General features: G+C 40.3%; 1 protein-coding gene across 1 annotated transcript; it reads right to left on the reverse strand.

Annotated features, from left to right (window-relative positions):
- Positions 1-322: 322 nt before the first annotated feature.
- On the reverse strand, positions 323-21,399 carry lsg1 (large 60S subunit nuclear export GTPase 1). The gene is made up of 14 exons (XM_052018080.1): positions 21,170-21,399; positions 16,657-16,783; positions 15,557-15,677; positions 14,337-14,423; positions 12,685-12,771; positions 11,933-11,993; positions 9,566-9,742; positions 6,410-6,802; positions 5,748-5,849; positions 4,987-5,129; positions 3,924-4,048; positions 2,755-2,834; positions 1,325-1,501; positions 323-825 (listed from the first exon to the last, which is right to left on the reverse strand). Exons 1-14 carry the CDS (start codon positions 21,263-21,265, stop codon positions 661-663), a joined length of 1,941 nt encoding a protein of 646 aa, XP_051874040.1. The 5' UTR covers positions 21,266-21,399; the 3' UTR covers positions 323-660.
- Between the last annotated feature and the right edge of the window lie 1,713 nt (positions 21,400-23,112).

Consider the following 23,112-nt stretch of genomic DNA (forward strand, 5'->3'; position numbering starts at 1 on the left):
GGCCAACTCCAGTCTGTTCCATCTCTCCTTCTCTAAACCAATGTTGTGCATCCATCCAGGCCTCCTTTTAGAGTGAAACAGGAAAATATTTACCTATTGAGGGTAAACACATGAATGTTGCTGAAATCTGACACTCAGTATCATAATGTCCAGATACAGAGGCTAGTGCACCAATCCACTAGCCCAGCACAACTAGTGTAGAAACTAGCGTAAGTCTATTCCAATGGTATCCCCAAAGTACAGAGATTTCTGGAACCATTTCTGGAAAAAAAAATGGATGTTACTGGGGAGAAAAAAAGAATTCCATATCATTTGTACCAGGTCAAAAGAATTTTTACTGTCTCCTCCATCAGTAAAGGACAATTGGTGCACATCTATTTACCTCGTATTCTTTTATTATCAAATTCACATCTTTAGAAATTATTGTTATTACAATAAGTTCTACATACAAGATGAACTGTAAATTTTAATTGAACTGCAGCTAATTAGTTGATCTGAACAGAATAAATTTGGTGTCTTTTATTATTCAGCATGTATTTAATGCCCAATGAAACCATTAGTCATAACACTGTCTGATTTGCTGCTTATTATCCCATCGTTTATTGCCAATATTATGTTCAAATAACTACGGCAAATACCCAACAATTGATGATATCAAGTTCACTCATCCAGATGCTTGCAAAGTCTCCTTATTTTTTCCTTCTTATTCTTGTTGCCATGCTTTTTCCAAGGTTTTCCTGCCACTCCATTCACTGGTGTTGCTTCAGTGCCAAACTTGAATCCCATTGCTGCTTGAGCTCCTTTTGTCAAAGCTCGAACATTCTCCTTTAACAAGTAAATTATGTGCCTTTTAGTTGCAAACATTTTGTAAATTTTTTTTAATCTGTTTGACGGACAAAGCTCTGCCACATATAAGAATGAGTAAGGATACAATAAGTCGATTCATGTTTGAGGATTATGCTATAAGGATCCCAAGTATCTCAATCCTGAAAATGTGTTTTCAGAATGTGAATACAGTCAAAGCCTATTAGAAACTTTAAGTGCCTTGGGTTCAAAATTACAGACATGTTTCTTAGGAAATGTTTCTCCAATAACATAACCCTCTGAATATCTGATTTTATTCTCAAGTTAGTATCCCTATAATTTTTTTACTTTAGTAAATATACTAAAAAGCAGAGTTAATAAAGAAACAGTACTAAAGATATACAGGACACACATTTACTTCTAATCATGTCTTGTACTATCCAACTGAGGCTCCTGCCATTTAAAATCCAGTAGGAAGAAAGATAGTCTATCATGCATGCTGTTCACTGTGTTTCTTTACCTGATGAAAGAAGTTTTTGTCCACATCATTTTCAATTCTCTTTACTTTATTTTGCTTCCCTTTGAGCTTTGTGCTATTTTTGTCACATGTAATGACATCTTCTTTAAATGTAGCGTGATGGTTTTGGAAATGGGCAGGATCAATACCAGGTGGAGGATGGCAGTACAACAACTTGCCCTGAAAATAAACAAGAAAACAGCCATTTTTGAACACACATCTATTCATATCTGGTTATCCATTTTAGTCCTTTTTTTTCTACTTTAACAAAAGCAGCCACACCAGAATAATTCATATGAAGCAATCTGGGCATTTGGGGATATAGGAGAGCACACCAAATCTTTCTTTTCGGAATGCTAAAGATACATCTGGTTGTGGAATCTCGTTGAAGATGACAGAATATTCCAAAGGATGATCTGTTGAATGCAGAGACTGGTGGGGTAAAAGGCGAGGACCAAGGGAATCCTATCTTTGCTTTGTCAAGGCAAGGAGGTGAAAGCAGAGGTATAAACAATAAGGCTCTGTCAACAATAATAGAGGGAAACCACAGATAAGAAAAAAGGAAGACATTATAAAGGCACTGTGTTACAACATGCCCATTAAATCTGCTCCAGATTAATAAAATTATTTATTAATTTATATCTCCTTTTTTTCCCCCAAAATGCATCACTTCACATTCAGTTTGAAGTTTTGAATGCAATGTGACTACCACTGCATTACTTTGACTTCTAATGAATATCTCTCCTCCTCAAGTTCTGTGGTTTCTGAAATTCCAATATTGTGGGGTGGGAGGAGGGTCCTGCAGAGCATCAATACCAGCATGCATTTATTGATGTGAAGGGTCTGTTTTTGTGCTGCAAAAGTATTATGTAATGAACTCTGCCCATTTGCCAGAGATAGATGCTATAGATACAGACAGGAATAGCAGTGCATCTTAATTTTACATTATACATGCATTGATAGACCATCTGGCCTATCTTGTCCGTGTTAGCTCTCTGAAAATCTGTTCTATTAATTCCATTCACTTGTTCTGTCTTCACACTGCTGCAAATATCTCCATGTCAAGCATGTATCAATTTACTTGTGAATCATTTAAACCACTTTTTCCCATGTTGTTCTGAAAAATTTTACATTGTGTCCTGTATACCCAAGACCAGGTTACTAATATGCATCAAAAATAACAAAAGTTTTATCACCAATCACTGTATTGAAGAATGTGGTGGCACTCCCAATCTGATCAACAATTGTTCATCTGCACTTAAGTATAACCTACATTTAAGTTTTTCCTACTGATGGTGCAAGGTAACACAAGTATATCAGTCCATACCTTAGCTATTGAATAACTATGACAGGAAGAAGCAGAGGGAAGTCATCTATTTGCAAACATTCATTTGCCACTACAAACATAACAAGACCGTATTCAGTTTACTCACGGTTACATAATCTTTCAAAATGTATCTAGCTGTCCTAGGCTGGTCTGGTTGTCCGTGTGCTGTCATAAAACCTCTCATGCCTGCATGACATCAATATGTTAGATAATTAATAACGTTGTGGAACTTTAAAATTCAAAAAAATTCAATATTCAAAATAAACCATGTAATTCTTTTATCAAGCTGCTCAATTGAAACAAAAAAAACAAGCATCTCTGAAATAGTAAATATAAACATTGTCTGAGGCTAGATATCACTTTAAAGAACATCAAATACTATGCTCATATTCCTTTAAACATTTTCAAGACACATCAATATTATGCATTTGTGCAGATTTTTTTAGCCCAGAACACAGAAGAGAACAAAAATCACAAGAACAGTTGATAAACCCATGATTCAAAAGCTAGTTGATTTCCTTATATTACACACTCTATCACGTTATCCTTTCTCCAATGGAATACAGGGAACAACAGGGCACTAAGAAAACAAATATGTAGCCATTTTATTCAATTCTATTGTGAAGCGATGACACTGGCTACAAGATATGATAAGAACAGATCCATCAACATTTGATGGCAAGAGTTATGTTAATATTTTGGGTACAGACTTTTTTGTCAATAGTTAAGTAACATCAAGCCCAACTGATACAGGAGGGAAAAAAAAGATTTATGTCAAATATCAGGATGCAGGCTCCTGTTACAGAAATACTAGACACACAAGAAAATAATAAAGTTCAATCTTGTCACAAGGGCTATCTGATCGTCCTACAGCTTTAATTCCTCTCGTGGCCTCCATACACCAATTAAACACAGCAGGTACGTAATGCAGATACTCCTTTGTAATCAGTGCTTTGCTCCAAATGAGTGGAAGGTTGCGACAAGGAGAGATATTCCCCAAACAGAAATGTGCTGGGTTAATGAAAGGAAAAGGTTTCGCAACCCAGCCTCTCAGTGAAAGTAATTCGAATGGTTAGAAATGGCACTATATAAATGAAGCATGCAAAGTACAATGACAAGTGCAAACAAGTATTTCAAGTTCCAGAAGACCATTTTAATAATGAAAGCTCCATTAAAATAGGACTATTAATTATGAAGATAATGACATGTAAAACAAATTTTGTCCATTGCTTAAATGCAATAAACATAGGAATAAATTAATTATCACACACTTACATCCATAGGCCGTTAATAACTCTTCACAAGTAGGTTGCCTATTTGGATCTTCGTCCTCTCTGGGTCTGACAATATTAATTCCATATGTAGCTTCTAAAACATGTCTGGGAATATGCTGGCAGACATAGCCAAGTCAAGGAATTCTCTGCAATTATGCTTTCAGAACTGGATATTAATAAACATAATCCAAAAACACAAGGAGGAACTTTGTAATGTTTTGATAATGTTGGTGACAAATAGAGGTAAATGGTCTTAAGGTAGAGATCAAAAGGGAGTTTCAAAATCCAAAATTCTTTATTGATTACTTCTAAGCTAGAAACCAAACTTCACTCTACCAAAAAGGGATTTGAGGCCAACAATGGGATCAGCCTCATTGCCTACTCCTGCTTTTATTTCATAGGCTCTTATTAGATCAGTAACGTGACATACTAGAATACACCTGCAGCTAAACATAATTCAGGCACTCTCATTAATTCATCTTCTGACAAACATTTAAATATTTTATTTGTGCTTATATCATGAACATTCTTCCTTGTTTTTTTTGTGCCACTATCCTCAACAACAAAGGAACTGCTTAGCCATTGTTTTCAAGCTTTTCAGCACAACTTCTTTAATTAGAAACCAGTGTCAGAACAACATGGGGTTAGTGTAAGAGATCCGACCACCTTTTAGAACAAAAGGGAGCTTAAGTTATTTCTCAAATGATGGAAAATATATGTACATAGGCACACATTGTTTTAATTGAATCATATAGATGTGCATAGAACAGTATAATAACAGTGAGTTCGACATCTTTCCAGCAACTAATATACATCTCAGCTTACTGATTCACCAGGAATTTTAAAATATCACCAAGCATCATCTTTCACTCACTAAGGGTCCCAAGAAAGAAGACCTTTCTTGAGGAAGTACTCTTGATTAGCAATAAATGTAAAACAATAAATCTTTTATTTCTTGTAAAATTCTTCCCTAGGTATGGGAAACACAGAAGATTCATTCATAGTTAATATATTAACAAATGGATTTACTCACTTTAGATACTTAACATTTTGAAAAGGATATTAGAGAGACAGGTGGGACATGGTCTCTCATCTGATCTATGGGTAAAATCCCACTGCAGACCATTTCTGCTTTGGTGGACACGAAGGATGGCATCACAAGGCCTGGACAGTCACATAAGCATAAACCAGTCTCTACATACAGCGTCTACATGAAAAAAAAAGTAGCACATTAGATGTCAGCTGGTCGTTTTAAGGTTGACTTCAATTTCCCACATAGTATCTAAAGCAGCATCTGCTCAATCTCAATGAGAGAATTTTTTAATAGCACAGATTACACATCTGCATTTCCAGTATATGAAAAATGTTAACTAGTAAATTATGAGAAACAAAAACAAATGAGAAACTTGATTCATAACCTCATCAATAGCTGAAACTTTGCCCTTCTCCACGGAACCTGATATATGCTGGCTAGAGTGAAACAAAAGCTACCTCTGAGATGGCTGCAAAGCTTTTAATTGCATTAACACATTTCAGTCCCTTATGGTCATAAGTTCATACTTTCAAGTAAATAAACAATTGCAAATCTGACAATGAAAAATCAGATTGTTATATTAGGCTTCTGCTGAAAAAGAAAATCAGGTATATTACAGATTAGACTAGTAGAATCTAACAGTGCCTTTAACCCATGTTGCAATTGATCCAGAAATGCTTGATTTTGACGGGAGCCAAGGAAAAGTAGAAAAACGTTCCATTTCTATCCTTCATTGTTTGAAAGAATTCTGCAGATTTAATATACCTAAAATCCAAGACCAAAAGATGTTACCTGAAAATGTTTTGTGTGACCTGGAGTCGCAGACACTGAAACTTTCTTATTTTGAAAGATAGTATTTATTGTGGTACTTTTTCCTACATTTGGATAGCCCACCTATGAAACAAAAAATATAAAGCATTTCAGCACAAACACAATGTAACAATCACAGATAATACTCAGTAGACAGAGATTCATAATTTATAGCAAACATCTCAATGTGAAATACATCTTGATATTAAAATACCATGGTGTACTGGAGTTTCCTTTTACACCAAGAACCAAGATTTGCTTTAAATAAGCAGGGGAAAGAATCAGGTGTAATACAAAAAAAAGAATCACAGCATGGATAGAAAAAGATCGATAACTAAATTTGGATTTTTATCATTTACAAAATCACATGAATAATGAAATATGAATGGAGAATTAAATCAACTGAAGTAAATGAACATGGCTATAATCCCCAAGTGTGCACTGTCCTTTCCAACTTTTTGGCAAGCAAAAGTTATCCATACCAATTTAAAGAAAGTTTGAAAGGAAACTGAGACAGCTCCTGCTGAAGTAGTAAAGTGGATGGGCAACTTTGCCTTTTCTTATCTCACCATCCTCATGTTGTAAGGAATTAAAAATATGGGAAAAAAAAACACAGGAATAAAGCAGATGAACTATTCACTCACTAAGCCAACTGTGATTTCAACATCTTTCACACGTTTTCCTTTGTGTAAAGTTTTAAAAATCTCCAGCAGTTCATTTCGCTGCATCAAACGGCTTGAGTTCTTGATATGTTTTTTTGTAAACTGTGTTGAACTCGAGCTTGAAGCATATGCAGTCCCGTCATTATCATTGGTGCAGTCCACACTAGAGGTATGATTTATTTTAGTGCCCAACGGACGACCAGTATCAGATTGGTTTATGTTTTCCTTCTCATCTTCTGAGCATGTCTCCCAAAGTTCATCACCTTCACAATCTTCATATTGACTACTGTCACCTTCATCTGGAGGCCTCATGTCCTCTTGAGCTTTATCACTATCACTTTCACCTTCACTCTCTTCACTTCTTTGCTCTTCTCCCTATTTGTTAATAAATTCAAAAGCACTTAGAATACAATAGGTACTTGCTCAAAGGGAGGGAGGGAGAGAGAGAGAAAAGTGTACAAGGGGTGTATCAGGTTTCAAGGCTTGATTTCCAAAAGTTTTTGAATTAAGATTAAAGGTATCTTTATTACTCACATGTACATTGAAACACACAGTGAAATGCATCTTTTGTGTAGAGTGTTCTGGGGGCAGCCCGCAAGTGTCGCCAAGCTTCCGGCACCAACATAGCATACCCACAACTTCCCAACCCGTACATCTTTGGAACGTGGGAGGAAACCACAGCACCCAGAGGAAACTCACGCAGACGCAGAGAGAACGTACAAACTCCTTACAGACAGCGACCGGAATTGAACCCAGGTTGCTGCTGCTGTAATTAGCGTTACACTAACCACTACACTACCGCGCCTTCACCACCTTGTGACCACCCGCCTCCCCTCTTTTGTCCACCTATCACTGCTCTGCTTTTCCCTCCTATATATTAGGCTTCCCCTTTTCCTATCTTCACTCCTGAAGAAGGGTCCTGACCCAAAATGTTGACTGCCTGCTTTTCTCCACGGATGCTGCCTGGCCTGCTGAGTTCCTCCAGCATCATCATGTTTTTCATCTAGATTCCAGCATCTGCAGTCCTCTGTTTCTCTACTTGACTAAACTACCCAGTTTTGAATATCAAGACAAAGAAGAGTTATTTAATCATTAAGCCAGTGTGAAGAGGAGCAAAGCACTGATCTTTGATAGAGTCGAGAAGAACAAAAAATCTCTAACTTTTTAGCAGTGCAAATAGATTTTACATAGAAAAAGTAAATTCAGAAAAATACTTAAACTAAAAGATGGGCAGGAAGGCACAGGTTCAAATTCGTAAAATATAAATTTAATGATAGTCTTTGGTCAAGGAGAAAACAATACACAATGAATTTCAGTGGAGGCATAAACAAATTACAGGACTACTCTGATAATTGGGCACACTAATGATTTTGGACTGCCAGATTTTCCAAATATTGAAAGATATTCTTATTGATACCCCAACACACTTTAAATTCACATTTTTAAAAACAAAATATGTTGCACAGTATTATAGTAGATTTTCTACTGAACTCAGAATGTTTGAAAGGTGCATGGGATCCAGTGAGCCTCAGTGGAACACAGGAACCAGAACACCAGTGAGCTTCAGGGGAGAGTAGGAAACATCAACTGTAAACCAACCCATCGACATTTCTGAACAGCCGAACAGTGAATTATTGAAGTTTTACTGTGTTTAACAATTGGAAGTTGCATTAGCCTTTGAGTCTGTTGGAACAGATGAATTGAGTTGAAAATCCATAAAGTTCGGAATGTTGCAAATTATTCTTACCAAAGCAGCTCAAAGTAAATCCAAAAAAAACAGCAAACCACAAAGTCTCTTTTCTACCCAAATGATTTTGGGCAACTGACAGGCATCAACAACAAATTAATAACACTCTAATACAAAATCATTCTCTTCTGCCAATGCCAATCACTGGGGGGTTGAATTTACTCCCAGAAGAAAGCCTTTCTTTCTACACTGATTCCTGTTGGAGCAAGCTGAAAACAATTTTACTGGCATGCTCATTTCCATGGCTCAACATCTACCTCATCCACTTCAAGTCAACAGTTTTCTCTTCAACTCTCAGCTGCATTAATGACTACCTGCTACTAACAGAAGAAAGTTAATCCTTATTCACTATGAAAATACTTCATAGTTTTCGATATCTCCATAAAATTTCCTCTTAGCTTTCTCTGCTTCAGTGTCTCAAGTATCTTCTCCTACCCAACATTATCATGATAAATCTGCACAGGATGTTCTGAAGAGCACAGAAACTTTATAAAACGTTCTAAGTGTAACTTTGTAGCAGCTAGCTACACTACTATAGAATAAAGACACCGAGTCTGTTGCTTGGAGTCAGAAGTCAACTGATCGACAGGAGCGCGGTGTGCCTTTTAATACCGAAACTCTTCCCGCGCTGACATCACGCGCGGGTCACCTGACCTTCCCGCGTGTTGGCTTTCCTAGCCCAATGATGGAGGAGGAGGAGGGCCCCGCACCTTCTTGGGTTGGAGCCTCCGACGACGCTCGCGATCTCGGGAGCTGGTTCAATACCAGTAAGGTGAGTTGCCACAACTTATCCAATTTTTCAAATTTAAACATCATTTTAGCTTTGTACTCCAGGTTTTTATTTTAAAATGAAAGAGATTGCTGTCTACATTTATTTATATCTGAATCAACCTGTACTCCCACTTTCACTGCACAGGTCTCTTTGTTCACCATACCACTCACTAAAACATCCTACACCTCAAAGGACAAAAGATTATGCTACCATTTAAATGAACCTTTTGTTGCCATAAATGAAAGGCTCTAAACATCACCCAACTGAAGATGATGATCTTATTTGGAGGCTTAACTAAATAGTCACTGAAACATCTGTCAGAAACCAATTGTTCTTCCATCAATGGACAAAATGAAAAGCAGTAATTTTTAAAGTAAATCTTATGTCTTCACCAGTTTGTTATATATAAAGAACGGAGGTAGAAAGTTACAATTCTATGATTCAATATGTACATTTGTAATATCAATTGGAGGAAAAGTACTGATTATCAATACAGTTGTATTATGAAAGAGAGGCAGAGCAATGGATGATGCAAGAGATAAATGCCCTTATGACTTATTTTCCTTGTGTATTACTTCTGATCACCTTATATTTAAAAAAAATTCCATTAACTGCATACCTTTGCTTCAGCGTCCAGCCTTTTTGCTTCTGCTGTGGCTGACCAGAAAACCACCTGGATACCTTCCTCAGCAAAATACCTGGCCCATGCTCTCCTCTGTACACGGGTCAGCAAGTCAGCTTTATTCAGGAGTACCATGTTGACTTTATCCTTCTGGACCTCCTTTACATATCGCTCCTAAAACAATAATAGCACAACATTTGAAGAAAATAGAAAATCACCAAAATTAGGAGGATATTTTGATCAAGCAGAACACATTCAAAGATGACAAGCACTACTCTGGTGCATTCTATTTAATATCTCTGATATTCATGCACTTTAAAAAAAATTGTACACCTCTCTTTACTTGTCTTCACTAATTCTCTCTCCTTATGTTTCCTCTTCCATAATATCTCATCCTTACTGCACACCTCTCATATTTTCAATCTGCTCATCTCAGTTTAAGTGCAGTACAATATTCTGTATTTTGCAGACAAGAAAGTTTCTCGGGCTGCAGTCAAATACAATAATTTGTTAGTCCAACTTACACTTGAGGCCAGTACTATGTGAGGTCACAAAGAGGCTGAAGGCTGGGTAATATCTGTGGCTGAAGACACAGATTAAGACTAGGGCACCAATAGGCCAAAAGTGACAGGTGAAGGCAAAGCTCAAGACTGGAGAGCCGAAAGTGGAAACGCAGGAGCAACAGTCAAGACAGCTGAATGAAAGGTGATCTGCAAATGCAACTGATTCTTTATGTCAATAGCTGTGCCAGGCCAGCAGAGAGCTAGGATCATATCAAATCAGCTGAGAGACTGAAAGACAGAAGTAACTGGCATGAAATTTTATGAAATGGATTATCTTTTTTGACATGTGAGTAGTGAGGCAATCAAAGCAGGAGCAAACAACAAGGTGGTGATAAGAATACAGAAACTAAAACAACTGCAAAGCTATAGCTAACATGGCAAGATAGAAGCAATAACTAATAACAAGACTTACTGATTGAAAAGCCTACAGGTAATTTTACTCAGTACTAGTGAACTTCACACGAAATATCAAAAACTGCAGATGCTGAAAATCTGAAATAAAAAAATATGATGGAAACCCTCAGCAAGCCAAGCAGCAACTGTGGACAGGGAAAGAGTTAACATTTTAGGTTGACCACCACGAAAGAGAGAAAACAAAATAGTTTTACGTTGCAGATCAGGTGAGAGAGGAATGGTTAGCACAAAGGGAATAGCTCTGATAGGACAAGGCAATGGTTACCATGGGGATAAGCTGTAGAGATCAGCTGGTCGATGGGTTAATGGAGGGAATAGAGAGAAAATTGAACAAAATTAAGTGCAATTAAAGAGTGAAAATCCAATAAAAGTTGGGACATGAAGCGTTGTAGGACATGCTCAGCAGGTCAGGCCACAGAGGGACCAGGTGATCGCTTTGGGGTCCACAGGGGTGACTCAGAGCTCCCCATTACCTACCACTTTAATTCACCATTTCATTCTGATCTACTTGTCTGTGGCTTCCTGAGGCCCAACACTAGCTTGAAGAACAGCACCTCACCTCTGTTCAGGTACATTTCAGCCTTCTGGACGTAATATTGAGTTCAACAAATTTGCTTTCTCTGCATCAGAACTGACCATTTCTGCTGCAAGTCATCCATCTGTGATATCATCTTGGTTTTTCTCTCTCTGTTTACACAGCCGGACCTGCCCGGCACATCCTACAGCTCTGCATTTCATAGCTTATGGCTCCTCTGGTTGGATTCTCACTTTCTAAATGCCCTCATTTCACAACGTCTGTTAGTCTTCTCTCTCTCTACTCCTCTCATTAACCAATTGACGAGACAATCTCTATAATTTAGAGGGACCCTAGCCTTATTCAATCAGAGATAGTCCCTTTGTCATTTCCATCCCTCTCCCAACCTCTTGGCAACTTCACAACTAATTTGTCTTCTCTTTTCCCATTCTGAAGGGCCTTTGACCTGACAATGATAACTTTTTTTTTCTCCACAGATACTGCTCAATCTGCTGAGTGTTTATAGCATCTTTTGTTTTCAGATGACCTTCAACTATATTTTCTATGAATGATTACAAAGTGAGACTCTCAGATCAGCATTTTTCTTTTCAAGTATAACGCTACCCTGTCATTACAATGCAGCTTTCAAATCTGAAACTTTAACATTTTAAAGAAACTTTTATTTATTCCAATGCAACAACATTAAAACTGTAAAAATAAAACTACACAGTATTTTCACACGATAGGTTCTACAGCAATGTAGAAGGTAACTAAGCAAGAATAATCACGTTATTTGAATAATTTATGTATTTTAGAATAAGGGAAGTCATGCACTGTTGGCAACAAAAAGGCAATAACTAAATTTTTACCCACCAAATCTTCACACCGGAAAAGCAGTGGGTTTCTAGCATCGACAATCTGAACAATGATGTCACTGCACAAACAAATTAAATAGAATGTAAATTCTATATACTCACAAGTTAAAAATACAGTCAAAGTATTCAAGTTTTCTATATTTTTAAATACAACCCAGGATAAATAACTTAACACTTACAAAATATACAATTATGAAACGTATTAATCCACAAGTCTGAAATCACACAAAGTCAACCAGCTTTACCTGTATACTACTCTCGTAACACCTGACCTTATTGTCACAGTAAGTTCTCAGTTGAAGCTAGAAAATTCAGAGCAGGCAGGTAGCAAAATGAAATACACGAGAAGTTTCCATGATGCAGATTACATTAATGTACAAGTTGCAGAGCAGTGAAAGAACAGTTGAAAATGGTGCATAACACAAGAAATTAAATTTTAAATATGTTGTTAATCTAGTAAAGCTGGATAAATGTGTTTGTACATTTAGGGCAAAAGAATGTTCAAGACAATTTTTATAAAATCTGACAAAACCAACAAAACAGGCAGTAAACATATTTCAGTATTTCGCAGACTTGACAGAATTTATAGTGGAATTATAAAAACATATCCAAACGAAGCAACCACTTAAATACAGAAATTGGGCTCAGAATTATGAGCTTTTGAAAGCAAATGAAATGGTAAGTGGATTGAATACTAAAAGAAAAACGTTGCATGGCACCTTCAAGGAATAAAGTTTCTACACAGCGTACCTTCTTTCAATAACTCTCCACAGCTGACGCCAGAAATCCAGATTCCTTTCAAATGGTGTAAGTATCAGGTTTCTTTCCTCTTCCAGCCTGGACAAAAAGTAAGCCTGTAAATCTGTCTTGGTATGATGATAGGAAAACATGAAAGGCATACATATAGAACTTCCATGTCATAATCTCAAGAAGTCACTACCTATTTCAGATGCAAGTTTCTTCAAATGCCAAAAATGTAACTCTTATGTAATAATAGTTTAGTGTTAGCATTACAGCCTTCTGCCCTTTTCTGTGCTACTGCATGCTCCGATCTGGCACACAAATATCAGGGTGAAAATCAGCCATGTTGCTTTCAAGTTTAAAGTTACACATGTGAAATTCTCCCTGCACAGAATCTTAACTCAGAATTATCCTGCTATTTGAACTGATCAGAACAAATAAAGGGAAGTCATTGTCCAGGTTTCTTAACCTCAAATGTAAAAAAGCAACAACTTTTAATGCCTCAGCACCACATATTTTTTTTAAATTGATGTGCACGTTATAAATACGGGAAAATGAGTTTATTTTTTAATTGAATTTGTGATCTGTAAGATTAATTGAATCTTACAGAGAAAATATACTTGAGAATTCATGGCGGTCACAAATCAGTGGCAGATGAAAGCTTGTTTAGAAGGTCAAAGTGGTAAGATTTACTTAATACTTTCAAGGCCAATTTTATACATTGACCTTGAAAGTATTAAGTAAATACAAGAGGGATTTCAAGCAAAACCAGAGATTTTCAGTGCCACTCTCACTTTTGACCAACACTTATTTACATCATTTTTCCAGGCCCTCTTCAAATCTCCTTTCCAAGTTACAGCTGATGATTGGAAAAATCATGACATAAATTCCCGCCATACATCTGCAATGGGGAGGAAGTGGGAAAGTATTTTTTCTGCCTAGAATTTCAAGAACTCAGGTTTGAACTAAACTTGTATACAAAATCATCAAATATCAAAATATGACAGGTTTCAATTCACCTCCTCTTGACTGCAAGCATATCAGCAAGTCTGCCAAATCAGAGTAAAAATGGAAAACAATTAAACAAACAGCAGAATATGCCCCAGTGATTCACTGTTGCCCACTCTCAATGGTGAGTTTCCAAGACTCAGATCTGAAGGGCAGCAAGATTGCTCTTCATTTTTAATATGTATAAATTTTATACACAATAATCAGCATTCAACTCATTAAAAGAGGGTTGTAGACTCAGCCAGCTCCATCGAGGACACAACCCTTCCCCTCAGAGGACATTTTCAAGAGGTGGTACCTCAAGAAGGCAGCATCTATTATTGAGAACCCTCACCATCTGGGACATGCCCTCTTCTCGTTACTGCCATTGGAGAAGAGGTATAGGAGCCTGAAGACCCATACTCAACGATTCAGAAACAGCTTCTTACCTTCCGCCATCAGATTTCTGAGCAGTCCATGAACACTACCTTTTGTTTTTGCACTATTTATTTTTGTAAGTTATAGTAATTTTATGTCTTTGCACTGTACTGCTGCTGCAAAACAACACACTTCACATCATACAAATCAGTGATAATAAATATGATTCTGAAAAATGTTAACCAGACACAGAGCACACCAGCTGAGTTACAAGTTGTATAATCAGCAAAACTCACTGAGCCAATTGTCTTCTCCATTCTAAGAAACTTTCCCTTTCTGCCTTTTCCAGTTCTTCAGCTGCTGTATTCTCATCCCAATGAGGTCTATAGGAAACATAATCAATTCAGGAAAGATCATAATAAAGCTTCAACAATTATTACAGTTGTCCAATAGCATTAAAACAGTAAATCTTATACAACTCATCATGGCTAATTCTGCAATCAGGCATTCCCAGGAAATAAGAGATTAGGAAATCATTTAATGCCAGCCAATGCTTTTTCAATGGAAGCCAATATAAATCAGCAAAGATGTGAAACTGAATAATTTGGTGTGGGAATAAACATAGACAAGAGCTTTAGGTGATCTCAAGCTTACAAAGACGAGAAGCACTGAAATAGTGGTGCGATGGGAAAGTGTCAGAAAGCTCTTAACAGCAGTATCATCAACAAACTTTTATCCCAAGCCACATATTAGTGCAGATACTCAAAAGTCTTGTCAAATGGTACATTTTAAGTTGTGCCTTAAAGAAGGAAAAAGTAGATGTTCCAGGAACTGAATTCCAGAGTTTAGGCCCTAAGCAAAAGACAGAGCCATCATTGGTGGAGTAATTAAACTCAGTGATGGGCAAATGCCAAAATAGTAGAAGACCAGGTATCATACTATAGAACTGGAAGAGATTATAAAAGATGGGGAGTGTGTAGCCATGAAGGGATCCAAAAACCTTAATGGTTTTAAGATTAAGACTTGACCAAAACATATCAGCTGGCACCAGGGTGATGGATGATCATAACTCAGTAGAAATTTTGGGCATAGACAGCAAGATTTTAGGTGACCTCAAGTTTACAGAGGGTAGAAATTGCCAGCTAAGTTATTACTTGAGGTAACTAAAGCACAGATGCAGCTGTTCTCAACCTCAAAAGCTATACTTTATTGGCAACACTACAACAGAAAATAATGCTACAAAAAAACCTTTTGGAGAATGGAACAGCCAGTTATATCAGATGTACTTAGACATGTGGTTGTTGAGGAAAAGAACAATGAAAAGGTTGTTACAATTTAATGGATAGAAGGTGAAAAGTCAATGTTAAAAGGTCATTGATCAGAAAGCAATCAGATTCATAACGTATGAGAGGTTTCTGTCCTTGAAAAAATTCCAAGAGTAAAATACTTCTGTGTTGCATTCCTATTGTTTCTATAAATCAAAGTCTCAAAAATCAATCTATGAATATTTGCCCACCTCCTGGGTATGCACAGAAACTGTTTGTTCTCTTCTTGGAGTTTCTTGATCTTTTTGTTTTCTTCCACTGTTAGCAAACCAGTTCGGTCTTCAGCAGAAATAATCTTGATATTAAGCTTCTCTATCAGAAAAGAAATTTAAACCTCCAGTTATGACTGGATACTGAAGCTGTTCCAAAAAACATTTGTTCATGAAATTATATGCTATATTGTCAACAAAAGAATGATTGGCATCTTCATATTGGTTCACCCAATGCCAAAGAAGCAGTATGAATGAGGAATGTATTTGCTACATTTCATTCATTGAACAAAAAATGTTAATAATCTGTCTCATTAAGAATATTACCCATGTGTAGTTGCTGTCTTAAAATCCCAAATTTCTCTCTTTTCATTACATAAAAAGATTTCACATGGAAGCACGTTTCCCTCACGATTCAAAAATTAGTTTCGAGATCAATTTTACTGGAGTTTATGAAGCTCCGCCTGGAGGTAGGAAAGTGAAGCTGCAAGTTGAAGTGAGATGAAGGGAACAGCCTCAAAAAGCAGTGGGCTGGACTGTGTTGACTATTGCCAATTGCTCCAATCAGACAACTAGTTTTCAACTGTTGAAAATGAAGCAACTCGCAGATTCCTGCGTGTGCTGTGAAATACAGTAAATCCCGGGACTCACTGACAGCCCAGGATTCATCCGAGACTCAATCATTGATGTCATTCACAGATCTCTGGATATTAAAGAAATCAAGGGATGTGGCAATAGGGCAGAAAAATGACATTTGAGGTAATCAGGTAAATAATTTTACAGAATGGCAGAACAGATTTGAAGGACCAAATGGTCTATCTCTGCTTCCATTTCTTGTCTGCATGTAGGCCATTCCTGGTCTGGCCAGCAGATATCTTTTCAAAAAGGACATTAGTGAACCAGTTTCAAATGTTACTGTGAATGGTATTAAGTTTTTATTTTAGAGTTATTTAATAACTGAATTTAAAGTTGCCAGCTTCCATGATAGGATTTGAGCTCATGCCTCCAGCTTGCTAACCCAGTAATATAACCACTATGTAACCAAACTGCATTATGACAAAAATCAAAATTTAAGTTCTTACCTGCTACAAACTCTGTGCCTGCCAGTTCTGCAGTAGCCAGGAATTCATCTAGAGTGCTTTGTTCTGTAACAGACTGCAAGTTGAGCCGTCCCCAGTTATAACCATCATTCAGTTCACTTGTGTGAAGCTACAAGTGACACAAATACGAGAATTAGAACCGAATGACAGCAGCATCTGTCAATGCACCTTAATAAAGTCAACAACTACACAGGAATGTTAAAGCTTATTAAATAAAAGGGGCAATAGCAGCATGCTAAGAAATTGATTTCAGCACAGAAAAGAGTCATGGTGAACAGTTGTTTTCCTGATTGAAGGTTGGTAGTCAGTGGTGTTCACCAGAGTAAATACTGGGACCACTGTTTTTCCATATGTACTTTAATGACTTTGATGTGCAGAATATCATCTCAAAACACGAAGGTGACAAAATCTATAAAGACAGTTAACACTGAGGAGGATAATGACTTACTTCAAGAGGACAGACAGGCTAGATACGTGATAAAAAAATCGAAGAGATTCACTTTGGTAGGCAGGATGATGAGAAATGCTATCATATAAAGAATACAATTCTAAACGGAGCACTGTTCAGTAACACCAATGGGTTTGTATGCATATAGGTCTTTGAAGGTGTCATGCATACTGAGAAAACAGTTCACAAAGATACATAGAATCCTCGACTTCATAAACAGAGGCTTGGAGCACAAAAGCAAAGAATCTTTAGAAAATAAGTTAGCCACAAAATGTGTACTGGGTCCAACGTAGGATGTCACACTTTAAGGATGATAGGGTGGTTTGATAAATGTGCAGATGACTGGACCCTAATATAAGAGACGTAGATGGCATGTAATGCCTGAAGATGCTGGGCTTGTCCTTCGAGCAGAAACATTGAGAAGCTGCATGATAAACATGTTCAAAAATAATTAGATGTTTAGAGAAGATGGAGAGAACCTCCCCATTGATGAAAGTGCCAAAAAACAGAGAACATACATTTAAGATCACTGGCTGCATGGGAATTCACAGAAACACAGAACAGTGGAGCACAGGAACAGGCCCTTCAGTCCACGATGGTGTGCCGAACTAATTCAGCTAATGACACCTAATCCCTTCTGCTGCACGTGGTCCATATCCCTCCATTCTCTGCATACACACGAGCCTCTTAAATGCCTTTATTGTCTCTGCCTCCAGCACCCCCCCGGCAGTGCATTCCAGGCATCCACCACTCTGTGTGTAAAAAAACCTTGCCCTGCACATCTCCTTTGAACTTTCCCCCTCTCACCTTAAATGCATGCCCTCCAGTATTAGACATTTTGACCCGGGAGAAAGATACCAGCTATCTTCTCTATCTATGCCTCTTTAATTTTATAAACTTCTATCAGATCTCCCCTCAGCTTCTGCCACTCCAGAGAAAACAACCCTAGTTTGTCCAACCTCTCCTTTTTAGCACATGCCCTCGATTCCAGGCAGGAGTCTTCTGGTGGCACTGCATGGAGTAGGTCGTATCATGGCTTTGCTCCACTTACCTTTTAACTCCTTATGCACCACCCTTTACGAAGACTTTTATAATACCTTTACAAGATTGATTTTGACTTCTAAGTGTCGGAATGAATACCAGAGCTAAGGCTGGAGCTGATAGCAAGGGTAACGGAGACCCTCAACTCACTTTGGATGCTATCTCTAAACTGGATAAAAAGCTTGACCAGAGATTTGCCACTTTGGAAACGCTGTTAAAACACTTCTGAAGGATGTGTTAGGCCCTGAAGTTTTTTCTGCAAGCCCTATACTTGATCGTGCCCTCTATTCCAGGCAGCATCCTGGCAAATCTCTTCTGAACCCTCTCCATAGCCTCCACATCCTACTTACAATGGGGCAACGAGAATTGAATACAATACTCCAGATGCGGGCTAACCAGTTTTATAAAGCTTGACTTTATAATGCCTCAACTCATGAAGGCAAGCATGGAATACACTTTCTTCACCACCCTATCCACTTGTGCAGCCACTTTCAGGGAGCTATAGACTTGGACCCCAAGATCACTCTGTACTCAACACTGTTAAGGATTCTGCTATTAACTGTGTATTTTCCATTTAACCTCTCAAAGCGCAACACCTCACAGTTACCTAGATTAAACACCATCCACCATTTCTCTGCCCATACCTGCAATTGATCTATATCCCGCTGTATCCTTTGACAACCTTCTATGTTATCCACACCACCACCAACCTTTGTGTCATCAGAAAACCTACTAACCCACCCATCTGCATTTTCATCCATGTCATTTATATATCTCACAAACAGCAGAGATCCCAGAACACCACTATTCATAGAACTCCACCCAGAATATGACCCATCGACGATGACTGTCTTGTGTGGGCAAGCCCGATTCTGAATCCAAACAGCCAAGTCAATGAGGATCCCATGCATCTTAATCTTCTGGATGAGCCTACCATGAGGGACCTTGTCAAATGCCCTACTAAATCCATGTAGACAACATCCACTGTTCTACCCTCATCGATCACCTTGGTCACCTCCTCAAAAGACTCAACCAAGTTAGTAAGACGTGACCTGCCCCGTTCTCTACCACTGATGCCACCACTTTCATAAAAAGTTTCACAGTGAGTGGTCAGCATTGCCCGACAGTGAGGTGGAGGCAGATTCAATCCTGGCTTTCACGACATGAAATTGTTTTGGTAAGACGGTTAGGTCAGTGCTTCAGGAGAGAGAAAGGTAAGAGGACCAGTGTTTTCCAGTAGGAATTCATTCACCTAGTCTGTACTATCCCATGGGATTTAATGCTTCAATTAGGTGCCTTCTCATTCTTCTAAACTCCAGCAAATAAAAGCCTATTCATCCCCATATTGTCAGTGTTATGTCAGGAGTCAGTCTGGTGAACCCTTTGCTGCAGTCCCTCCATGGCAAGAATATCCTTCCCCAAACAAGGAGATCAAAATGACCCATACACAAAGTGTGGTCTCACTAAGACCCTGTACAGTCTCACAAAGACCCTGTACAACCGCAGCAAGATATCCCTGCTTCAGTACTCAAATTTTCTCACCATAAGGGCCAACATGCCATTTGCCTTCTCAACCTCCTGCTGCACCTACAAGCTTACTTTCATTGATTGTGTTATCTGCAAATTCTCTCCATCTAAACGTTTACACATACTGTGAATAGCTGGAGTCCCAGCACTGATCTTAGCAACTGTCACTGCCTACTACTTAGAAAAGGACCCGTTTATTTCCATGGTGTGTTTCCTGTCTGCCAACCAGTTCAATATTAATGACTTGGATGAAAGAATCAACTGTTCTGCAGCCAAATTCGGCAGTTACCAAGTTACAAAAAGTACACTTAAGAGCCTCTGAAGTGAGTGCGCATGAAGTTGGCAGATGGGGAAACGTGAGATTATCCACTTTGGAAGAAAGTTCAGTGGATTTTATGGGATGAGAGGAGAGTGAGAGGGGCAGTCCCTACGCAGGGAGATGGTGGGGTAAATGTCTTAGGGAGGGTCGGGGAGGTTGTCGGGTCACGGGAGGGATCGGGTCACGGGGGGGTAGGGACGTCGGAGCGCGGGGGGGAGGGATCGGGTCACGGGGGGGTAGGGACGTCGGGGCGCGGGGGGGGTGAGGGTCGGGGCGCGGGGGGGAGGGATCGGGTCGCGGGGGGGTAGGGAGTGTCGGGGCGCGGGGGGGGGAGTGTCGGGGCGCGGGGGGGTAGGGAGTGTCGGGGCGCGGGGGGGTAGGGAGTGTCGGGGCGCGGGGGGGTAGGGAGTGTCGGGGCGCGGGGGGGGAGAGTGTCGGGGCGCGGGGGGGGAGAGTGTCGGGGCGCGGGGGGGGAGAGTGTCGGGGCGCGGGGGGGGAGAGTGTCGGGGCGCGGGGGGGAGAGTGTCGGGGCGCGGGGGGGAGAGTGTCGGGGCGCGGGGGGGGGAAGAGTGTCGGGGCGCGGGGGGGGGAAGAGTGTCGGGGCGCGGGGGGGGGGAAGAGTGTCGGGGCGCGGGGGGGGAGAGTGTCGGGGCGCGGGGGGGGAGAGTGTCGGGGCGCGGGGGGGGAGAGTGTCGGGGCGCGGGGGGGGAGAGTGTCGGGGCGCGGGGGGGGAGAGTGTCGGGGCGCGGGGGGGGAGAGTGTCGGGGCGCGGGGGGGGAGTGTCGGGGCGCGGGGGGGGAGAGTGTCGGGGCGCGGGGGGGGAGAGTGTCGGGGCGCGGGGGGGGAGAGTGTCGGGGCGCGGGGGTGAGAGTGTCGGGGCGCGGGGGGGGAGAGTGTCGGGGCGCGGGGGGGGAGAGTGTCGGGGCGCGGGGGGGGAGAGTGTCGGGGCGCGGGGGGGGAGAGTGTCGGGGCGCGGGGGGGGGAGAGTGTCGGAGCGCGGGGGGGGTGAGTGTCGGAGCGCGGGGGGGGGTGAGTGTCGGAGCGCGGGGGGGGGGGGGAGTCGGGGTGTCCGGCTACGGGGGGCGGGGGGCCAGACATAGAGGGAGGTGTGAAAGCCTCTGATTCCCTCCAGTAAACCGTCCGCCGCCGCCGCCGCTCACCCAGCTGTTGGCCTTCCTCGGGTTCCTGGCCGACTGGTTCTTGTCCCGGATGATGGCCCGGCCCAGCCCGCCGCCGCCGTCCTTCTTCTTGCCCATCGCCCCGTCCCCGGGCCCGGCTCACGGCGCACACACCACCCGACTGTGTCCGGAAAATCCTTCCGACCGGAGCAAGAACCCTGAGTGGAAGGTTCCGGCGAGTGTGGCAGCGGGTATTGTCGTTGTTCATTGTTGTTCATATTCCATCAATTCCTGACTTTATTTTTGATTCACTTGTTGTTTTTCAGTCAGTTTATTAAAGGACCAATGTGAAATCATATAACAACTTGTATTCTTTCCACTCTATGACTAAAATTTTTGCGATTGTGTTTTATTCCAGAGATTCATTTGTCGAAACTTGCTCAGATCATTTGGGATGATGTAAAATTTAAAAATTTCAAATGGTTGTGATGGTCTCGAAACCAACAACTTTATAATATAAAGAGTTACGCATTTTCACTCATATTTGTGAAAAAATGCTTTTGATTTCATTTCTGAATGGTATATTTCTAATTTTTCTGGCGGTGCCCCTCTAATTTTTTGGCTGTGCCTCTTGTTCTGAATTTTCCCACCAGAATAGTTTACTTGCATGTACCCAAATTAATTCCTTTGGTAGTTTTAGTAATATTAGTAGTGTCACTAGTGACAACCACTGATTGGTGTGAAAACAAATCCAGTTCACCAATGTCCTTCCCAGCAGGATATCTGCCACCAGTAACCAATGTGGCTCATATGTGACTTGACACCTTCAGCAATGTGGCTGACTCTTAAATGCTATCCCTGGAATGGCCCAGCAAACTATTCAGTTAGACTATGACTGCAATATTAAAGCAAAAAAAAAACAGATGGACATCATCCTAATCACCAAATTCAGAAATGGCAAAGTCAATTCCAATCCAGACAACTCTGTGAAATCTTTCTCATAAACATAAAAATAAGTTTGGAGGGCAGTCTCACAGACTAGACAAGCAATTGGCTGATGTTGGACTCATCTTACAGACTGTATGCCAGACTCCTCCATCACAGTCCTGGGAATGTCATGCTCCACTCCCAGATTCAATCCAAGAACGGGGACAACACACAGTGCTATCCAGTTCAAGCTGGAGTTGGGGAGCGGGAGGATGTCATAATCAATCACAGCAAAAGCAAAGCCACATTCTTGGCAACTCGTCCAACTGATGCTTTGTCCCCTTTACCTGATTATGTAATCTAATTATTGCCTAATTATGTAGTGATATTGGGAACAATGGATTGCATGCACCAAAAACTGTGTGGAGTACATAGCCAAAGCAAAGCAGATGCTAGGAATGTGGGATTGGTGCTCCCTTTTGATTTTGGGAAAGAACCTGGTCATCAGGTGAGGGGAGCTCCTGGTGTTGCTGCATTGTAGCATTCATTTGAGCCATCTTCCACTTTATCCAGAGATTGAAAATAGACTGAGGTTCAATGTAGAAACTTCCAGAGAAAGGAGGGGGGAGAGGAAATTGTACCCTTATCATGATTGATCCTGATGGATCTTTAGTATGCAAACAATAAGGGGCTCAAGAAACTTGACACCAGCCAGGACAAAGCAGCCCATCAACTACCCTATGTACTACTGACAAAGTCCACTGTAGTTACTTGCCTAGGCTGCTACAACAGTTCTTCACAAGCGCACAAACTACCACCAAGAAGGACAAGGGCAGCAGGTGCTTGGGAATGCCACCTTCAAGCTCCCCCACAAGTTGCATACTCTCCTGATTTTGAAATATATCTTTGGTCATTCATCATCTCTTTCTCTAAATCCCGGAATTTCCTCTGCGTGGGAGTTCCTTCACTAGAGCACCACAACAGTGTATGAAGGCTACTCATTGCTAGTTTCTTATAGCAGCTTGGGATGAGCAATAAATGCTGGCCTTGACCATGAC

Source organism: Pristis pectinata, chromosome 6 (assembly GCF_009764475.1).
Source record: "Pristis pectinata isolate sPriPec2 chromosome 6, sPriPec2.1.pri, whole genome shotgun sequence".
NCBI lineage: Eukaryota > Metazoa > Chordata > Chondrichthyes > Rhinopristiformes > Pristidae > Pristis > Pristis pectinata.